Raw genomic sequence first — 20,851 nt, 5'->3', positions numbered from 1 at the left:
ATTGCATGCCCTGCAACACTGGCCTTTGCCATGGCTGGCCCCATTAAAGGATACTTTATTGATTGTAAATAAGCTTTGTAATTAATGGAGTATTATGGCAGTTCTCAGTCCAGGCTTAGACTGACGGGGGGGTGTCTACACCTGCCACCAGTTGGATTTTTAGTTTTTTGTGTGTGTTTAGAATTTAGATGAGGCTTTAGTGTTTAAAATTTTTAATTCATTCAACAACAGGGCTGCAGAATGAAGAGAACTAAGCTATAATCCTCTAATAATCATAACTCAGGTTTCTCAACATTATGCCATGACGAAGCAATTCTTCCAGCAAAGCTTATAGCTAAAGCTACATATTTAATGGCTAAGGCTGGTAAATCAGCACCAACTTTAAAGTCTTTCACACAGGTGTCTGTATAGCTCTGTCTTTTTTTTTTTTTTTTTGTCAATTCAGCCTTCGTGAGCCGTGCTTACAAATGAACCGAGCTGCGTCTGTGTTTTATTTTTCATCAGAACAAACAAGTGCGCTGCCACCGCTCCGGGTGACCAGAGCAGATGAAAGTGGCTCGTCACGCAGGGCCGGTGAATGTGCCTTTAAGTGGCTTTTAACACACTGTATGAGCATCATGCCCGAGCTGTGGAGGAGCCTGAGATGGGCTGCATCCGCTTACGCACATTATCTGTGAGAGCATGCTGCTTCTTGGCTTCCCTTCACAAAGGCTGGTACACAGGGTCAGAGAGAGTGGGAATGAGAGATGTGTATGCTTACACCCTCAGATGAAACATTGACTCAGCTGTGCATACGGGTACATTTTTTTTTTGTGTGTGTGCGTGCCTATCTCACTCTGTAGCAACCCGCGAGTCTGTATGTATGTATGTATGTATGTATGTATGTATGTATGTATGTATGTATGTGTGTGTGTGCTTCACTTGCCTACTCAGTATCCCGTCCTCTTAAGATTTCAAACATTGATTGCCTCCTCTAGAAACAGACAGCAGTAGCTCTCCCTTTTTCCTGCTCTGGCAGTGAGTAAACTGCAGTAGCCTTGTCTGGTTAGCTCACTGCTCTACATATGGACACAGATTTATTGGGCGAGACTGTGAAGTCCTTAGTCCTTTCGGCTACAATGTGTACTTACTAAGTCATGGCTTTTTAAGATTTTGATTTAGTATGATAATCACAGAGCACCTTCTGGCCTGTAAGCTAACCAGACCAGACATAATAAGCTGCTCCCTGCTCATATTTTATACTGAGGTGACGTTGCGGTGAGTAGCGCGGATGCTTGCGTAGATGCCCCCGCACAGCCTTGGCCTGTATCTCTGGAGATGAGCGTGCATGCCAATAGACCTGACCCACTGCCACCTTACACTCTCTTACCGCTGTCTACATCTTGTCATAGGAAAGCACATGATTCATACCAATGAATGGATCTCAGACAGAGGGAAGGGCTTGCGTGGTTCTACATGATAAAACCACCCCTCATCGCTGGAGCGTTTATTTAAGCTACGGAACATTATCGTCTCAATTTAGAAAATGTGTGAGGTTAAAAGTGTTATTCTAAGGGAAATATACTTAATTCTTTGTTGATGGTAATTAATAGTGTGAATTAGCTCTCAATAAGTAAAATTGGATTGTGGGAAAAAAAAAAAAAAAATCTGGATCATTCCCGTCGGCCCACACCGCGATGTCGCCATTCATGGCATGTGTCACTGCTCAGCCACCTTGAACTAGAACTGCTGCGTTTGATGTGACTAATGCTTTTCATCTACCCCTCTGGTAGGTGTGAGGATCGCTTGTGTCACTGTATCATAAAGCAGCTGTAATGATTGCTGTGATTAAGCTGCCTTTTAACTAGTTCTTTCCCACAGCTCAGGGGACCCGATTAATGCAACTGAGATTGACTGTAGAACTAAAACCTTTATCACACGTCACACAGATACATTTACAGCCGTTAGAATTGCAAAGGTGGCACAAAAAAAACAGGGAAAAAGAATAAAATACTGTGAGGATTCTTTGAAAGTGGCAGCGGTGCGACTAACCCCATTATTTCCAGCCTTTAAGCATCTGGTCTAACGTGACCAAATAATTTCTTAATGTCAATTATTCCAGTATCACACAATCGCTGTCCTATTCAACACTAGTAAGAGTACAGTGGGAAATTAACCTTTAACATTTGCAGGATGATATTTCATCAGTAAACCTTTGTTAAAAAGTGACAAGAGGCCATGTTGCTGCCTCGTACTATGATTATAAAATTATTACATTTTCTATCCTTTGTGTCACATGTAATTTACTGCACTTAATTATTGCAAAAATTAGAGAAATTTCATATCTTTTGAGGGTCTGTGTGCCTGTAGCATCAGTTAACTCACTGCCTTAGCTCAGTTCCCAAGACAATCATATCATTAGCTGATAACACATTTATAACAGACAGCCCTGTAGGAGGCTCTTAATACCATCGCACACACTCTTAAGGTTCTTTTCACTTCACCAGAGAACAGTTGCATCAGGGTCATGGCCAAGCATTACGGAGAGAAATGGCAGCCTGTCCTCGAAGATCCACTCCTTTACATCAGGGCTCATTTTTTATTTAGAAGAACCCGTCACAATGGGTGTGACGGGTGAGACTGCTCGGAAAATGAGGTCAAAGATATTCATATTTATTGTCAATGATCCCTCTAAATCAGAGTGTTTTTTATGAGCAGTGGAATTATTAGCCAGTGATACAGACTTAACTTGTAAGTATGAAGGTACGTCAGAAGACGGAACACTAAAAATGCCATAAGCCTTATTCACATTAGCTTTAATTTAACCTGTGCATGTGTTAGGGACATTTACTAGCACTATAACTGACTGGGGGAGAGGAATGGTAACTGTGTTTATTAGATGGACAACCATATGAGGCATCAGGATCCTCTCGTACTGCCACTGATGGCCAGCAATTACTAATCCAGCCGGCCAGTAGCAAGAAAGATATTTCTATATTGTAAAAAAAAAGTGGTTAAAGTAAACAGAAATTTTACATAGGCATAATTATAGTAATAATATTATGTGCTCTTTCTTCTGTACTACGTCTTTTATTCTGGAAAATAATTATTAGATTGGATTCAACTTTATTGTCATTGGATACAGTAAGTATACAATGACATGGATGTAGTTTTGTATCTTACAGTGCTGTAGTGATAGAAAAGCAAACATGATATACGAAATGTAAAGCAGCAATGATATGTAATGATATGTACACAATGAACCGTAGAATGGTCTGACTATGTTATATTTACAGTATAAACAGTGAGCATACACATACATCTGAACATAGTGAGAGTTATATAAGCACTGTAATACAATCTAATAATGTAAGCAGTTAAATATTGATAACGGGGAGCGCAGAATCATCCATTCATTAGATTTCGCAGGTTATGTTGTGGTTAAAGGCGTGATGCCGAGTATAGGCTTCACGTCGGGAATGAAACCTTGTAGTATGTAGTGGTGTGTCACAGTGGACGGCAATTCTCTGACCGTCCTGATACAGACTCGAGCGCTTCAGATTTCTTTCTTCTCTGTCCTGGTTTTACAGCTTCTATCATGTTTTGTTCGCACTCTGTTGGGGTTGACTGTGACTCCTTCATGACTCTTTCACCTAATATAATCTAATCTAATACAGTGACCAGTGAGTAAATATGACTACAGTCACCACATTCTCTGTGCCTCCTGCCTCTGAATCAACGTTTCGCAAAAAAAAAAAAAAAAAAAATTACATTTACAAAAAATCTGAACAGTCATTTATGGAGGAAAGGTCAGAGTGTCAGCACACACACTCTTTCAAAACAAACAACAAACACACAGAGTCATTTCCAGGAAAGCATCTGAAGTGATATGAGCCTGTGTCTGGTCTCGTTTTGGCAGCTGCAGTCGCTTCCCTCAATTTTCCCTTGGTATAGTTTTTGTTGTTGTTCAAATTGACTTTCTCTTTCAGTTCTATCTCTGTTCTTTTATTTTTTTTCTCCCCCTTTTGCTCTAGGCCTAAACTCAAAATGGACACCTGCCGGGACTGCACTCAGGTTTCAATCTTGTTGAGACTTTACTGTGGACAACTTCATTTTACAAAAAGCAAGGCGGACACAGCCTGATGAAATCAAAACTCTGCTGGAGTTGTGGTGGAGTCAAAGTCTCAATCTCATCAGAATTCAAGCTAATCTGCAACTATAGTCTAGTGGCTTAGACCAGCCACAACTAGTCCAGACACCATAGGTCCATTTCGGCTTAAATCATTAAGTGTGACGCTTTCAAAAATAGAAACAAAGAAGACGAAATGTCCCAAATCAATCAGTAAATACAAATAGATTTTGTATGGTTCGGTTTCATCCGACCTGACCGTATCATCCATTGTCTCATTGTCAGTGCCATTTCCCATGTCCATCCCACTGTCTGGACTGTTATGATCCTGGAAGCCTTTGAGAGGGGGATTGTGAAAGACATTGGTTTAGTAGGGTTGGGGGAGGGGGAGGATGGCTTTTTTGAGAGCTTTTCCATGTTATCCATTCAGTTATTTTTATTATTATTATTATTATTGTTTGGGTCCAAAGCCGACTCCTCAGCTGGAGCTTTTCCATGGGGCTTTGCAGAATCGCTCCCACCTAATGGAGAACATCTGCTGCCATGCTTTTTACTACCAGGACTCACAGCAGAGTGATGTGTATGCCTGGGGTGAGGGGAGTGGGGGCAGGGATTAGCTGTGTAACTCCTGTTTTGTACTGATACACCCAGACCCCCCATAGTCTTACAATACTGTACAGTATATGCCTTGTATTAACTTTGTATGCTATATACTGAATATATCAGATCCTCCTCACTTTATTTGGACAAATTCACCATAAACAATCAATGTGATGTGACCAACTTCACAGATGTTAGCTATAGCTGTCAGCTTTTTCCTCTTGTCTTAGTGCTTTTGTGGAAAGTAGTCCTCCAGCTATGGGATAAGTGTAAACTTGACTTTTTTAATGCTCTTCCACATCAAAGCTTTATATCATGTGTATATAGATATGAACAACTGCTTTATGAATATGGTTTAGGGGTGTCTTCTGTCTTTTTTTCCATTATCCAGAGTATATTTTGATGGAAGCTTCTTGGATTGATTACTTAAATGATACATTAGCAACCTGGTTAATAACTCTGCACTGTAACAATGATACAATGCTGTGCCTCAGCAGCCGGAGTTGTTGGAGCATTAAAGGTCCCATATTTTACGCTTCTGTGTTTTATTTGAAGTGTTGATCTACAAGAAGATATATTTGTGGTTTTAAGAACCAAAAATCACCTCCATGAGTTTTACATCTCCTCTGTCAGGCTTATCTTTGAAGCTCTAGTAACAACAGGTCGGTGAGCCAATCAGAAGAGAGGAGGCTCTGAGCCTCTCTTCTGATTGGGTGTCTGTTTTCTGAGTGATTGGATAAAAATATTGCAGATTTAAGGTTAAAACTCAAAGAAACCAAATCCTGGAATGGTTGGATGGTGGGTCCAGGTGGCTTGGGGCATGGCTGAAAGCCGCAACTGCTTTGTTGTGACATCGCAAAGTTACAGAAGTCCTGACGGCTGGTTTCTGAATATAGGCTGTTTGCATTTCTCTGTGGACTGAGCGCTTTGATACTTTCACAGTATTAATATAGAACCTAGAACCTAGAACCTTTTTATAATCAAAAAACACATGGAAATCTCAATTTCTACAATATAGGACCTTTAATTACAGGGTTGGTGGTTTGATCCTTCACCTCCACCTTATGTCCACATTGTCAGTGTCCTTGAGCAAGACACTGAACCCCAATTGCTCTCGAAGGCCTTGTAAGCAGTTTGCATTGATCACACTACTGAATGTATGTAAATATGCTTTTTGGTAGGCAGCAGTAGTAAAAGCTCTGGTACTCTGGACACTATGAATAGGATTTATCCCCTTTTCAGTGTTTTCTGACACATGACCTCTGTGAAATGACCATTCCTGTCTCGACAATCTATTTTGTTGTGTTGCTCTGAAATTAATCATTATACTTTTATCTAAAGAATGTAGTTGTTAATAATGTAAGGTCTCACAGCAGACAGTTGGTCAAACCACTAGAGCTCTCTCGGAAATATTAATATGTATTGTCTTTTCTTTCCCTGACAGATTTTTCTGTAGTCTGGTCCAGGGCATCTGCTACAGTCATGTTCAGGAACAGCTTGAAGATGCTGCTGACGGGGGGGAAGGCCAACCGCAAGAGTCGCAGCAGTGGTGAGTCTGTCTTCTCATGCCAGCCACAAACAATGACGTATCTGCCTGTCAGCACATAGAAGGTGTTCACTAGTTCCTGTGGGTATATTTTTAGGAAGCAGAAGATGAAATGTATTTTGGTTCTTAAAGAGTAATGCGTGACTCCTGGAGACCCCTTCAGACCTGTTTGGTGCTTAAAATAGGTCTAAACTTACTCATCATTTGAGTAGTTGTGACTCCTGTTGGGAGATCTTAAAGGCACAGTATTGTATAGTAGGAGTCTCTAAATCAGAACAATAACAAAAAGAAGTTGGGTAACGTTGTGAAATAGCATGGGATCATGGGAGTTGTTGTCATCACTGAGATCAGCTTCTCCTGGTTGGGATTCCTTCAGTGTCAATCGTTTTACCGGGACTTATCCACAGAGGTACCAGGTGATTAAATCTGGTAAAAACACTGAATAAAGAAGTTTCACATTAAAAATCTGTGTTTCTCCGACAATGTGTAGTGTAATGTACACGACGTCTCGGAGTGGGTGGGAGCAGAGCTGTAGCTAACTACAAAGCTGACGTATGCGCAAAGGGGATATGACGCCGTTGCCAGGCGACCGAATGAAACGGACCATTACTTTGATTTAAAATTACAGATTTCTCAAGGTTTGAAAAGTGCTGGAAACATTTGGGATACTGTAACTACACATCTCAACAAAACGTAACCCAGGTTTAGTTGTTTGTAGACATTTTAATGCGGAGAAGTTACATATCAAACCTTTAACACTAGTTTTCCACCAACACTTGCAGCATGCTTTGACCATGAACGTCATGCTGTACTATGAAGATTTTTCCATTATGCATTTACTGCAGCGGATTTCTGAGTTGCCCTTTATCATTTAGCCTTGAACAGCCATAATGTGATGCTTCCTAACTCAGCCAAGCTCTCAAGATATCAGTTCAGTAGTGGAGGAGGTTCACTGGAGGTTTGTTTCACTACGTTCCTGTTCCTTCCTTCAGCTGGCTGATAAGAACCGCACCGTCTCATGATCGCTTTCCTGCGCTGTGCCGTCAGAGCTGTGATAAAGGCGTGTTGATACACTGCACAGCAAACTCAACGCTTCCTGCAGCTGTGTTACAGTAAAAGCTTCCCACCAGTGAAACACTTTTTGTCCTCAAATCACTCAACAGATCAAGCTTTCAAGGTCTTGCCATACATTTTTGTTCTTGTTGTATTCAAACACGTTTTTATCATGCATGGTACAGTACATAGGGTGTCTGCGGGTCTTAAAGTCTTGAAAAGGCACAAAAAAGGCCTTAGAAGGTATTAAGAATTCTTGAATTTGATTTGCTATGGTCTTGAATGTTTTTCTTGCCTACTGTGGACAGGCAAATTAGTTATAATCCTTTTATATCTTCAGACACATCTACAAACTAAAAGTGGGATTGTTGCAACTGTTGCGACTGTACACGTAGGAGGTTTATCAATCCTTTATTGTAGAGTTTCAGTCACCACCTGCCTCCAGAGTTCTTGCGTGGGCCTGGGCTGCTGCACTGAACGCACCGCATGACGCACAGGAGTCACATAACGTCACCTTCATTCACTGAAAATGAAATGAAGTTCTAGGATAATTCCACAATAACCGTGCGGTAATGATGGCAGAACGTTCACAGCACAACTCGGCCGCGGAGAGAGTGAGTTCCACTCCGAGCAATCTTAAAAGCCCTGTTGAGAAATATTTTGGTCAGTAGATTGTGGACGTTTTATGGAAGGTATGTAAGCTAGAGTTAGTGTAGCATTCCAGCGCTAGCAACCAGAGGGCACATCTTGGAGATATGCACCCAAATGAGCAGCTATACAAGTAGTTACCGCTCTCATTGTATTGGTTTGCGCAAAAGTAGATATTCGAATGGTTTGAACCTGTGTGTTTATTACGAAGGAATATCCAAACGTCATTTTTGGCCAGTTTTGACAGTGTTACTATGTGGTACACAGACCAACCTGTGCATCCCCCTTTTTCCCCACACTCAGGTGAAATGACTATTAAAAAGCAGAAGCCACGTTACTCTGAGGTCCTTGGGGGGAAAAAAAACCACATGAAAACTTTTGTTCCTGCACATGCATTACTGCCACTCAAGCCTCATAAAGCTCTCACTTACAGGAACAGGGCCTTTGATGTGGTGTAATCCCAGCCAAAAGCAACACTTGGGAGAGCTTTGACCGCTCATTTTGAAATGGTGCGGCCGTTCTTATTCCAATCTAATAAGTTTCATGTTATTGCCTGGTCAGTGTAACAGCCTCCGCTCTCGTAAGAGTCTCCCCAGGATAGGGTCTTTTATTACGGTGTGAAAATGTGCCTTCTAAGGCTTTCGTCCAGCCGCCCACTCGATTTGCACAGATGAATTAATTTTTTAAAGCCTGAAATATCGCACACTATATTATGTCACTGCCTTTTCCCTCAACTTAGCCACTCAGCGGATGTGTTTATGAAAATCAGTCTTTGCAGGTCTTTTTGCAGTAGTTTGGGAGGTTTTTGCGGTGTCGCATTGATACAGTCAATTTCAGCAAGTATCCCAAATGAATGTTTGACTCCCATTCACTGGTTTGGACAAGATGTTTTGAAATGCAGAGCAATGTATGTGCAACTTTAGCGGTTGTCATAGAGTTCTGTGGCAACCTTGAGATGTTGAGTTAAAAACCTTTAATAACTTCACTTTAGCAGCCAGTATTCTGTTTTTTTTTTAGTGTTATGATGTTCCATCGTTCTTTTTTAGGCTTCAATAAAAAATAAAAAAAATCCCTTGTTTGATGTTTGACTTCCTGGCTTATTATTTATCTCGCTTGACTTAAACTCTCCTCTCCTCATGGAGCTGGGTCATCAAAGGAATTGAAGATTTTTTTTTTTTACTGTTACTACAGAAACTATGTGTTGTAATTCTCGGTGAAATCACACTTTTGTCACATTTTTCTAAACATTTACAACATTTAATTGGCAAAATATGATAACACAGATCAACTTGTGTCACAGGTTTTCACGAGCGCTGCTCTAGATTCTTGGATTTTGGGTTAGCAGTAATCACCATTAAACTGGTTGAACTGCTTTCATCCTGTATATATACATATACAGTGTATATGCAAATATCTACCCTTTCTTGCATGTACATTGTGGGGCCCCCACTGCGAGGCTTCAGGGCTGAAGTGAACTTGCTGCTAGCAAAACCCACCTCCTGTGCCTTCAGTGTGTTTGTGTGTTTATGTGTGAAGTGACGAGCAGACAGACCGAGCAGCAGCGCATGAGTGGAGTACCCTCCAGTGTTGTGATATCTGTTGCTGTCACTTTGCGGGGAATCCACTCCTCCCAGCAGACGAGTGCTACTCTTACAATCTGGCTCCTCCACTGAAACATCTGTATCAAGGCAGTTTCCTACATATCTGCGTGCTCCAACAGACACCACCACTTTTTTTAAAGCTTTATTTAGACAGATAATTTACACTTATGTCATGAAGGTGAGACCCACCCAGATATAAATACACACAAACATGTTTTTCATTGAGCTGTTCCGTCCCTTCCAAGGACATCCGAAGGACTGGTTCTAGCAACTCCGACTTATCAGCTTACGACAGACGGAGAGTGCCCGAAAGCCACATCCGTCTGCTGCTACTGTGGGAGGAGCACTCGGCTCAGAGGGAGGACTTGCCGCTCTGAGTAACTGCCCCCTGTACGTGGATGCACTGGCCGCTGAAATTGGTCTTCGGTTCAGATGTAAGATCGCGGGATAAGATGATCATCCTCCGTGTTTGATGCAGTTACAAGCGAGCTTCTGGCTTCAGGAATGGCAGAGCTCCAGAGGGGAACAGGCACGCTAATCTGAAGACAACAGATGAGCCAGCTGTCCCCTTGATCTGCACTGGAGAAATTGTTTGAGCCCCAAGTTACTAAGCCGGTGAATGGCATTTTTTAAATTGAATAACACAGATAAGCGGCTCTGATTGTGACGATGCAGACATGTACAAATCTCTGTCACGGGAATGGGGTGTTATCTTGTGGGAAACTACACTGTGCAGCCTGTTTTGTCCTCAGACACTATCATTAATAGTTTGAGTCAGTCTCTAACTTGCTGCTATTCTTCTCAGTCCAGCTACTCTGAGATTAATCAGCCGCCGTTCAAGCTCTGAAGTGAATGTTCACTTGAGAGAGCCTATAATCTCACAACCTGAGATTCCGGCTGTTTAAACAAAAAGGACAAATGTCTTGGAGCTACTGCAGCAGCGGTGTTTAGATATCAGATACGCTCTTCGTCTTTTCGTTAAGACACAGATCAGACTTCAGCGTGTCGTATGTAAGGCTTTCTCTCCGACAAAAGTGGCCCATTGTTACTGTTGCCTACGGCGGTTTCATGTACAGTTATACTCGCCTGGAAAGCTGAAATGTGAACAAGAAGGAAAATGTCCCCTCATGGTCTTAGGATATTACACTGACTTTCTAGCTTGAAAATGGAGAAGTGTGTCAAGCATTTGTTTCATTTTTGTAGTGTTATGGGTAAAGATTTTGACTGCCTCTCTTTCTTGTTCCCATCACCAGGGGTGGAGAAGTGGGTCTAGACTTGAAACAAAGTCAACAGCCTGACACCGCAATTACAGTTTATGGCATTGGCTGATTGGAAAATGAGAAATGGGGTTGAAAGGTTGGACAGCGAGCTGTTGCATGACTAATACGCGCCGAGAGGGGCCCGAGCGTGGAAGTTGAGGAGCAAGATGTAGTGTACGCACATGTGCACATCCTCACCGGGAGTTGAAACTAATGTGGATTAACAAGATTTTTTTTTTTTTTTTTAATTTACTGGAAAACAGAATAAAAAAACGTATACCGGCTCATAATATCCAGCTTCACTGTTTTAACCCATGACACGTTGGCATGCCGCATCATCAGCGCTACATGGACCCACGTGGGGAAGCCAAATAGAAATGCAAGTCATGCTTCACTTCACTGCACCTTATGTTTAATTTATCTCAGCTGCTGTTTGCAAAAAAAAAAAAAAAAAGCCTTAGAAAAATTAACTGATCTCTAGCATTAATAGTCCAGACTGTACCTGGACCTCGTTATGTCATAAATGGTGGTGAACAGACAGAAACGGGACAAGAAGGGACAGCTTGTTCCGTAATAACATGGGACTGTGCGGCTGCTGCGTTTTAACTGCTAAGATTCAAAGTAGGACACAAGCTCAATGCACTTCTGCTTTAAGTTGTATTAATTTTTTGATGGACCTGGGAACTGGATGGACCACAGTTACAAATGATCTTGTACAAATAAAGAAAGGCCACATATTGTCTATACAGACTGGGAACAGTTTGCAATCAGCAGATGTATTTAACTGTTGAAATTCAGCTTTTGGATTCAAAATCTGCACTCACACAGTGATTAGTCTGCTTTCTTCTCATGCCTTAAGTATGAAGTATGCATTACTTCCAGCTATCTCAGTGCTGTTTGTACGTGTTGTGCCGTTGATGCACAGAGACGCTTGCAAGGTCGATGGTTCGACATTTGACTGTTCCAAATTGGCCTCTGTAGATTGTCGAAGACTATCTTGCCAACCTGTTCTTCCGCAGAGATGAATCACGCTGGCTGTCATTTGAGAGCATTCAAAAAGGCAGAGATATACTAACTTAATACCTCCTAATACCTCCAATTCAAATAAGGGCTAATTAAAAACGTCAGTATTCTACTGAACACAGCCCTTGCATTGTCAGCCCCCCCCCCAGCAAGGATTCATCCACGTTCCGCCCTTCATTCAGACGTGGAACGTTCCAGTAACTCGACAAGTCTGAAGGCAGCAGGTGCTTGACAGGAATCAAATTGCTCCCCCCTAATCACGGCACTCTAATTGATGGCTCATTTTCCACAGTGGTGGGGAAATCTAATTAGAGATCATCAGATCAGCAAACATGCTTTGAGCTCTAAGGCACAAGGAGTGACACAACAGCCAAGCCTAATGCAGTGTAAACGCAATTATTGTCAATCTTAAACTGCAGATAAGCCCACTTGCACAGGGCAATTCTAGTAAAAGTCAAATAATAATAATAATAAGTTTTGCCTTTTCAGATACTCCAAGTATCTTTCTGTATGGATCAATGGATGTGCTGAATTCAGTCATTCATGCTTTATTACTTAGATTTGAATAATTCTACAGTTTGGCTTCTTTGTGCTTATAATATGACACATGAACCTAAAGTGCCTCGCTCTAACTACCATTATGTTGTTAAGTATTCCTCTGCAGACTCATTATAAACCTATAATTACTGTTTTCCAAAGATTTTAGTGGTTAAAAAGATACACGACCTTGTATTCTGTCGATCTTCTGGTATACTTAACACTGTTGATGGATGGAAGGTATGGACAAGAACTAGGTACGTTTCAGTTAATTAAAAGTGAAAGACTTGTAGCCAACACATAAAAGAACATTTAGGTTGCTGACATCTATGAAAAACTACACTGAGGACACGTGGGCCTAATGCATTAGCAAGCCCCCTCTTGACTCTGATGTAAATCAACAGTTATATCCAGATCTATTCAGTCAATCATTTGCGAACCATCTTTGCAGCCATTATTTAGTTGATTTTCATGTTTGCTTATGTATCTGTGATTGCTTTTTATCTGTCGCGTACTCTCTGCACTTTAAAATCTAATAAATGCAATGGGGGGAAAACATATATGCAGATGTTGCAAATTTCCATATATATTGCTACTTACATGCAAATAAAGCTATGGAATATCTAGGGAACATTAGCGACTGCATTGACTGCATAGAAATGAATCATTCCAGTGAGTAGAATATTATCAGATAGATGTGAGAGGCCACAGGAGGAGCAGCAGCAGCAGCTTAACATGCACTGATTCTGGCTGATCTCCACAGTGCGACAGATTGGCACCTACTGCTCCACAGAATGGCCCCTTCCTTCCTGTATTAATGAACCCGGGAGGGGAAAAAAAAAAAATGAATGGAGGGATTTCAGTGGATCAGGTCCTGTTAACATGCGGGAACACTGTACTCCTGCAGAGGGATATCATATTTAGCCCTTCATTCACTCCAGACTAGAAAATGTTCAAGTTACTCTGGTTGCAGACCCAAATAATACCTATAGATACATTGACATTTTGGGATCTGATTGATGCTATATTTTAGGGCTACAACTTATGATTTTTTTTCATTATCCATTAATCTGCTAATTATTTTCTCAATAATCGATTCATTGTTTGGTCTAAAAAATACCAGAAAATTGTGACAAATGCCTGTGAAACCTCCTAAAACCTGCAGATGCTTTGTTTTGCACAACCAACAGTCCAGAAAGCTATAAATATTCAATTAATTGCAACAATATAAAACAGAAAAACAGCAAAATCCTCATATTAGAAAGACTGGAGCCAGAGAAGTTTAGGAGTTTATGCTTAAGAATGACGATTAATCAGTTGAATAAACAGTCGCAGCTCACCGGCCAGTCATTTCAGCTCTACCTGATTTGTATTCAGCTGATGCTTGTGTTTTTCTGTTGTAATATTCTGCTGCTCTCTGGCTACTGCAGAACGTACATTCATCTGTAAACTCCTTTTTATCTCACACCACGCCTCAGTAACCTCCATATGTCTTAATTCCCTTTAAACGTGAACATTAAGATGCTGAGTAAACACAGATTGTAGCCGGCAAAGCAGACAATGAATCTGTGAATCAATATGGTGCGCAGCTGTCGAGAGGAGCTTTAACCTTTGGTTACTAAGGACAACAGCCTGATGTCTACAACATCCTCGAAGCTTCGCTGCGATGTGTCATCCTTCAGCTTTTGACATTTATTTCTGAGCTGCCTTTACGCGGCGGTGACTGATAAACGCACTGTCTGCCAGAGTAAAGTTGCTGAATCAAGAGTCTGTCCGACTATGAGATGCCTTCTTATGTAGATATATGCACGAGTATAATCTGTTTTCCTCATCAGAGCTCAGGAGGTAAAGTGTTTACGAAACTGTCAGAAAGTGCTTGTTTTCGGCTCTCGAGTTTGTCTCTTCCCCCTGAGGATCGTCTCGTATAATTTTCCCTTCTCTCTAGAAAGCTCATTATCATTTATAAAGTCTGTTAACTCTGTCTGTGAACTCAGTGTGGAGTTGGTCTGCAAAGGTTTTAGGAGTGGCGACGAGAAGGGTCCTCAGGAGGAAGACCTCATCACTTCCTTGCCTGTGGCCTCATCAGCTTTCTCCCAAAACAACAAAGAGCAGGAGAAGTTAGTCCTCGCCTCGGGTCAGAGCCGGTATCACCAGTGTCAATCAGGTGGACGACACGGCCCCTCGAACCTGCCAACCTCATCAGCAGGCACCTGTGGCCTCGTTGCTGAGTAACCATGGTAACAAAGCTGCAGCAAAACGAAGAGTGTGCTAAAGGTCAAAGACAATTCAGACGACCCTTGGAGAGGGCTAGGGGGGGCTGAGAGACGATGTGCCCGAAGTGTCAGCAGCGGCACTCTCCTATCTCGTAGAGTGTGGGAGGCACTTATGGTCCCATCATTACGGCTCAGTGGTGCCACTTGATGCACATACCACCCTTGTCACAGCCACCCGAGTGACCTCCTTAAAGTCCCTCAGGCTCAAGAATGTGACGGTTGAGTCACGGTTAGCTCTGGATGACATGGTCGAAATCAATATCATCATATTAAAGAGTAACTTAAGTCCAGTTAAGTCTTTCCACAGAATATCAAGAATCCGATCCTCCACACACACTCCATGATCTTGAAGTACGAGGCAATGTTCACCACCATCAGGACACATAAACGTGTTTTAGATCGTATTTTCTTTTGCATATTTTCCTGGAAATATGGTTAAAATTTGAGCTACATTCAGACATAAAAAAAAAAAACATTGCTACTGTCATGACTTATTGTTTAATGACACAGTAAGACGTCATTAACGTTTTCAGTAACACCCGTGCTTTCCCTACTGTGACAAATCAAAATGTCTACAGGGAAAAATTGGCTATTTATTTATGTTTTTCCTTTAATTTGCTACCTGTCTTCATAAGGTACATGCACAACTTGAAAGATGAGCTCTAAAGACAGAACACAGTCATTGCTAACTGTTGAATAAAAAACACAATACTGTCAAGTGCATTCTTTGCTGTAATAGCGGGCACTCACTGCTGCTAATGGTGCTCAGCTGCACATTGTTCCTTTTGTATCACCATCATCGCAATAATCACAGTGAAGCACATCCTCTAATGGCTTTTTTTGCTATAGTACACTCTGATGTGTGAAAGATGGCGTGAGTCATGTCTGAGTATGTCGTATCACCAGTCTGCACTCCATATTCAGCAGTTCTGGATTGATTGCTGTCATAAATTTATATTAAAGGCCTGATGCATGTCTAAAATCAGTCCAGTGCATGTTCGCCCTGAGACTGCCCTCAGCATGGTCTTTGAATATCCAAGTGAGGTTGACGCTGGCGGTGGTTTTTTGACGACTGTTCTCACCTTATTCCTAGTAATTTAACTTGTCCGTGTAGAAATACAGTGACATTTAAATGGAGACCAGGGCGAGAGTCCCTGGCTGCGTCTCTCTCACGCAGCTCTTTTGTAAAGGGAACCGTGCTTTCCAGTTCTGGCAGTAGGGAGTGGGCAGCATGAAGCGTGGGTAAAGAAGCGCTGGTCTAACCTCTCCTCCACTCTCTGATCACAACGTCAATAGTGGGAACTCTTACTTCTGTTCGCTCTGTCTCCGTGTGTCCACTTCCCTTCCCCTACCTCCCGCTCTACTCACTTTCCTGCTATCCCTTCTATGGACTTTTCCTCTTTTTAGTTTCCTTACATGAAGTTTCCTCATTTCACTCAGGCTCTAGGTAGAAAATTGTACAGAGAGTAGACTTTGATGGTGTATTGTTATGTGAGAGCATGTTGCATCTTTACACTGGATCTGTGTCAAGTCTCTACGTTCACTGTTGGATTGAAGGGACGTGTTCATGGCTGAAGTGTGACTGATGTTTAGCAGTTAGCAGCCTTACTGTGACCTAGATCTAGTGTCCTTTTCTTAGGTGGCAGCTGAGAGGGATAGTGTTGACAGTGTTTTATGGTAATGGAAAGTGATAGGCCTCAAACATGTGATCACTTACAGGTCAAAGGTCAAGGTCACGGTGGCGGTGTGTAGCCTTACTGTGATTAGTTGATTAGTACCTGTGCCCTGATTGGTTGGTAGCCTGGTTTGTTGGTTTGTACCCGTGCTCTGTTAATTGATTTGTAGCCATATTCTGATTCGTTGGTTGGTTTGTAGCTGTATTTTGATGGGTTGATTTGTATCTATTCTGATTGGTTACTCGGTTTGCAGTTGTATTTTGATTGGTTGGTGTATAGTTGTGTTCTGATTGGTTGATTTTTGGCAATTTGTATCAACCAATCAGAATAAGACTACAAACTGACGAATCAGAACAAGGCTACAAATAATTAATTTGTAATAATAATTCAGTTATCAGTTAATTGAAGAATTACTTCAACTTCAGATCATACATCATACAGGCAGGTGCGGTACCTGCTGCTCTTCTGTTATATGTGAACATGCGTAGAAGTTGTGTATCTGTCTACATACCTCACATAATGTTACCCTGTGCCCTTGGTGGCAGTGTTGCATTTACTAAACCTGACTATACAGAAAACTGAATTTTCAGCCCCTGGAAATTAATCTTGATGTGAAAATTAATTTGGGAAATAAATAAACCTGAAAGCACTCAGAAAACCACATGCATGCACCTCTGCCAAGTCTGAATTTATTATTTTAAAATGCACCTAAAACTACTGTAATTACTTGTTCCTTGGCCTGTGGCCGAACTTTCTCCCACATTTCATTCACATTTTTTAACAAGCTTCAGAAATGTCCTGCTAACTAAGAGGAACAAATGGGAACAAAAATATAACCTCATCCATGGTGATAATAATAACCTTTGTGTGTTTTGCAGGACTCACCCTAAAAATCCTGGACATAATTTTACAACCAATTAACAAGAAAGAATGACACACACAGTGGTAGACTGTATGAAGCAGTTCATGATAAAATATATTTAAGAGGTCGTTTGAGCCAGTTCCAATCCTGAGGAGCCCTTTTTCTCTACTGGTTACCCAGGACAGTAGACACACTCAACATGTAATAGAGATTTTGAATATAAGTATTTCTGCAGGCTTCCCTGAGCTACTGTTACCCATAAGCCCTCCCACTGTGTCCCAACACACAGTACAATTTCATATATCTTCAGAGAGACACGTTTCAGCTGTAAGTCCCTGATGGGCACTGAGCTCCCTAGTGTATTATTTCTCTGTGATATTGGATCTTTTAAGATGTCGCCTATATCGATGTCATCCATATCTATATAGAAGAGGCAGGTAGACTTTAACAGTGTCTTCTGTATGACTAAAATAGAATAAAGAGGCTGTTTGAGACATGGCGTATTGAATGTGGACTCAGGAGAATGGATACTGTATATATGGTGGTACATGAACCTGCTTCCCTTCATTTCTCTCTTGTACTATCTCGCCATTATTGTATGATGCAGTTCTAGGAAAATGATTAAATGTTCATGTTTTATGTGGCTGTTGTGTTTGGTGCCGAATGAAAAGTATTGTAGTTAGGGCTGAACCATTTGAGGAAAATGTGTAAACATGTGTCTAAACATTATTAAACAAGATACAATTTATACCAAACATAATCACAAATTTCTCTTGATACTACATGGATAGAATCTGTGAAAATAATCCAATTACATCAGTTGCATAAGTCAAAGAGAAGTCAACTTCTTAGTAAACTTGGCTAGTTTTGGCAAATCAAAAACTGATATTACTTTTAGAGGCGTATGTGAGATTACTGACCACTGTGCAGTTGTAATCATGACACTTGAAAGTGGCTTTAACTAGCAACATCTTCAAAATTGGCTAGTTTTTGTAATTATAGCAAACAGCTGCTAAGTCACATCTGACAATGATGCAATTGACCGCGCCGCACTTTGGCCGCCTATGCTAATGCTAACGTTAGCTTCACAGACTGACAGCACAGACCGCTTCATTGCCCTGAATGCAGGAGGTCCTGATTTAGAGCTTTTGAGGTGATAAGCTAACCTCCACTCTTCAGTGTTTAAGTGTTGTTTATCTTCTACAACTAGCTAACAAGCTATATGCTAGGTAGTTGTCTGAAACACAACAACTGACATTAGGCAATCACCCAAATCATTACTCTAGAGAACTCACCATCTTTGTCCATCTTTCAGGACATACAAAAGAGGTTTCCTGGAAGATATTTTGACGTGTCATGGTAGGACAAGTGCAGGTGTGAATTGTAAAATTAATGATAGCTGAATTCCAATTAGCTTCTTTGGTTTCATGGTCCTGATATTGTGCATGCTGGCTCCCTGTCACGCTTTAATAGAACGTGGCCCTCGTTAAAGTTATTAGCAACACCTGTGCCTTTCCTACTATGACTATCTGCTGTGAAACAGGTGTTTGGTTATGCAGGGAGCACATTAACCAGGCAACAGTTTCTTCTTTTCTTTGGTCAACTCGTGGAATTAATGAAATTGGGTACAGTGGAGTAAATTTTTTTTGGCAGTGGTCACCTGTGAAATCAACAGATACCTACTAAAATATGTACTTCCTACAACATGGTAAGATGCTGTTAATTGTGTAAGGTATAATTAATATATAGCATATATGTTTTAATATATTTTTATTAACAATGTGGTTAAGTGGTTGATCGAGTGTAGTGTAAAAGGGAATATTACCTTTTCAGTTCTTTTCTGCTCTGGAATTTTTTCTTTCAGCTGTGTTGTTTTTGGCCACATGGCTCTTTTTTTCATTGACAAGTCTTTGATATAACCACTGTACACTGTCTGCCCAGCACCTAATGGTAGACGGACAAATTTAGTGACTACCTGGTGAACAAAGTGGAGCATTTAGCAGCTAAAGAGTCACATATTTCCCTCAACAGTTGGTGGAGACCAAAAACAGAGCTAAAAGGAGAGGTGGCTTGAAACATGCTAATATTGCTCCATGTCTGCTGGGTGTATATCAAGGCAACTGTTTGCTAACAAATTCACTATATCGACTTTATGAGGCGATCATTTGTTAATGTTATGTTTACAGTTTGTTTCTGCTTGTGGCCAAAACTATTAAGCAAAGCAGGCTTATAATCGGTCCTTCTGCGGTTTGGATATTTCCCTCTTTCAAATCTTGATTTTGATATTAATCATTTCATTCAGCCTTAGCATGATTGAAAGTAGAAAGAGCAATCGCTCTAAGAGATCGCTGGCTTTGAAAGAGTTAAGGAATTCTACCATGGCTGAAAGAGGAGAGAGAGAGAGAGAGAAGGAGGATGAGGGAGTTATTGCCGCCAGAGAGCCAGAGGAGGTGGAGGAGGAGGAGGTGGAGGAGGAGGGGGAGAGAATGAGAGCGAGAAAGAGTTGCCTGTCTGCCTGTGTGTGTGTGTGTGTGTGTGTGTGTGTGTGTGTGTGTGGTGTGTGTGTGTGTGTGTGTGTGTGTGTGTGTGTGTGTGTGTGTGTGTGTGTATGTGAGTGAGTGTGTGTTTGTGTGCGTGTGTGCATGCGCGGCTCAGTGAGTGTATGCGTACTGACACCTGGCGCTCGCCCTTCCCCGCTGCTCACATTGTGGAGAGCTCTCTGCCTGTCTGGGCCATTCTTTACCTCGCTCTCTCTCCTTCTTTTCCCTTCTATTCCCTCCCTCTATCTTCTGTCCTCTTCTCTCTGCCTTTTTTTTTCCCCCTCATGTTGTTTTTTTTCCTCTTCGTGCCCCTACAGTCTCCTCCTTTTGTTTAGGATCTCCCTTACTATGGTGCAGGATTTTTATTGCCTGGGCAGACGAGGCTCTCAACTGACAAAGGTGAGCCGGATGAATCGGGGCGGGAGAGTGGATGGATGGATGGATGGATGGATGGATGGATGGATTGCATGGATGTAAATGATTTAAATGCTGGGATCTCTGAATGCTGATGTGAACATAGGGAGTGGTGGAAACTGGCTTTGGAGAGAGACACTATTCATGAGGATTCAGCTGTTAATTGTTTGCTATGATTTTGGTCGTCTCACGGTGCAGGTCTGAGCAGCTCTGGATTTCCAAAAGGCACTGTGTAGGCGTCTCGGGGTGTACTTTGAGAGGTGAAGGGCTTAAGTGTGTGATTTAAGAGCAGTGCTGAGGGTCCGATTTTTGACTGGCGTCAGCAGCACGTGTCAGAGCCTTTCTCTGACTGATTTGTTTGCTCTGTTGTGGGTACTCTGCTGGGTGTCACCTTGACCCAGGTGGTGGGCTTTCTCAGCAATCAGTGTCTTGCCGGCATCGTGCCACACCTTGGACACTCTGTGTGTGTGTGTGTATGTGTGTGTGTGTGTGGCTGTAGATAGACACTGAAAATAAATTTAGAGTGACAAAACTGGAGAGGCTGTGGTGTCTGACAGATGGCCATTAGAAGAGAAAATTGTGTGAGCGACAGAAATGAAAGATCAGGTATGTCTTGATGGTGATTCACTCTGTTCTTCATGAAATATCTGTCGCTCTTTATGTCCTCAAGTTTATTAATAACACCGAGTCTCTCTGCTTGCTCTTGGTGAT

The 20,851-nt window shown here is 41.6% G+C and overlaps 1 protein-coding gene across 11 annotated transcripts in view; it reads left to right on the top strand.

The window, feature by feature from the left end:
* tanc2b (tetratricopeptide repeat, ankyrin repeat and coiled-coil containing 2b) overlaps positions 1 to 20,851 on the top strand; it is a 144,207-nt gene that overhangs the window by 28,967 nt on the left and 94,389 nt on the right. For 9 of the 11 annotated variants that reach the window (XM_056365634.1, XM_056365632.1, XM_056365630.1 and 6 more), the window contains exon 3: positions 6,153 to 6,257. In XM_056365634.1, coding sequence (XP_056221609.1) covers positions 6,191 to 6,257 — 67 coding nt within the window. In that variant the 5' untranslated portion in view covers positions 6,153 to 6,190. Of the gene's footprint in view, positions 1 to 6,152; positions 6,258 to 19,762; positions 20,126 to 20,851 lie in introns of those variants that run through there. The other 2 variants (XM_056365636.1, XM_056365642.1) reach the window with 2 other exon arrangements.

This window comes from Seriola aureovittata, chromosome 21, assembly GCF_021018895.1.
Source record: "Seriola aureovittata isolate HTS-2021-v1 ecotype China chromosome 21, ASM2101889v1, whole genome shotgun sequence".
Lineage (NCBI taxonomy): Eukaryota > Metazoa > Chordata > Actinopteri > Carangiformes > Carangidae > Seriola > Seriola aureovittata.
Note: the sequence above shows the minus strand (reverse complement) of the source record. Positions and strands in the feature narration are given on the sequence as shown.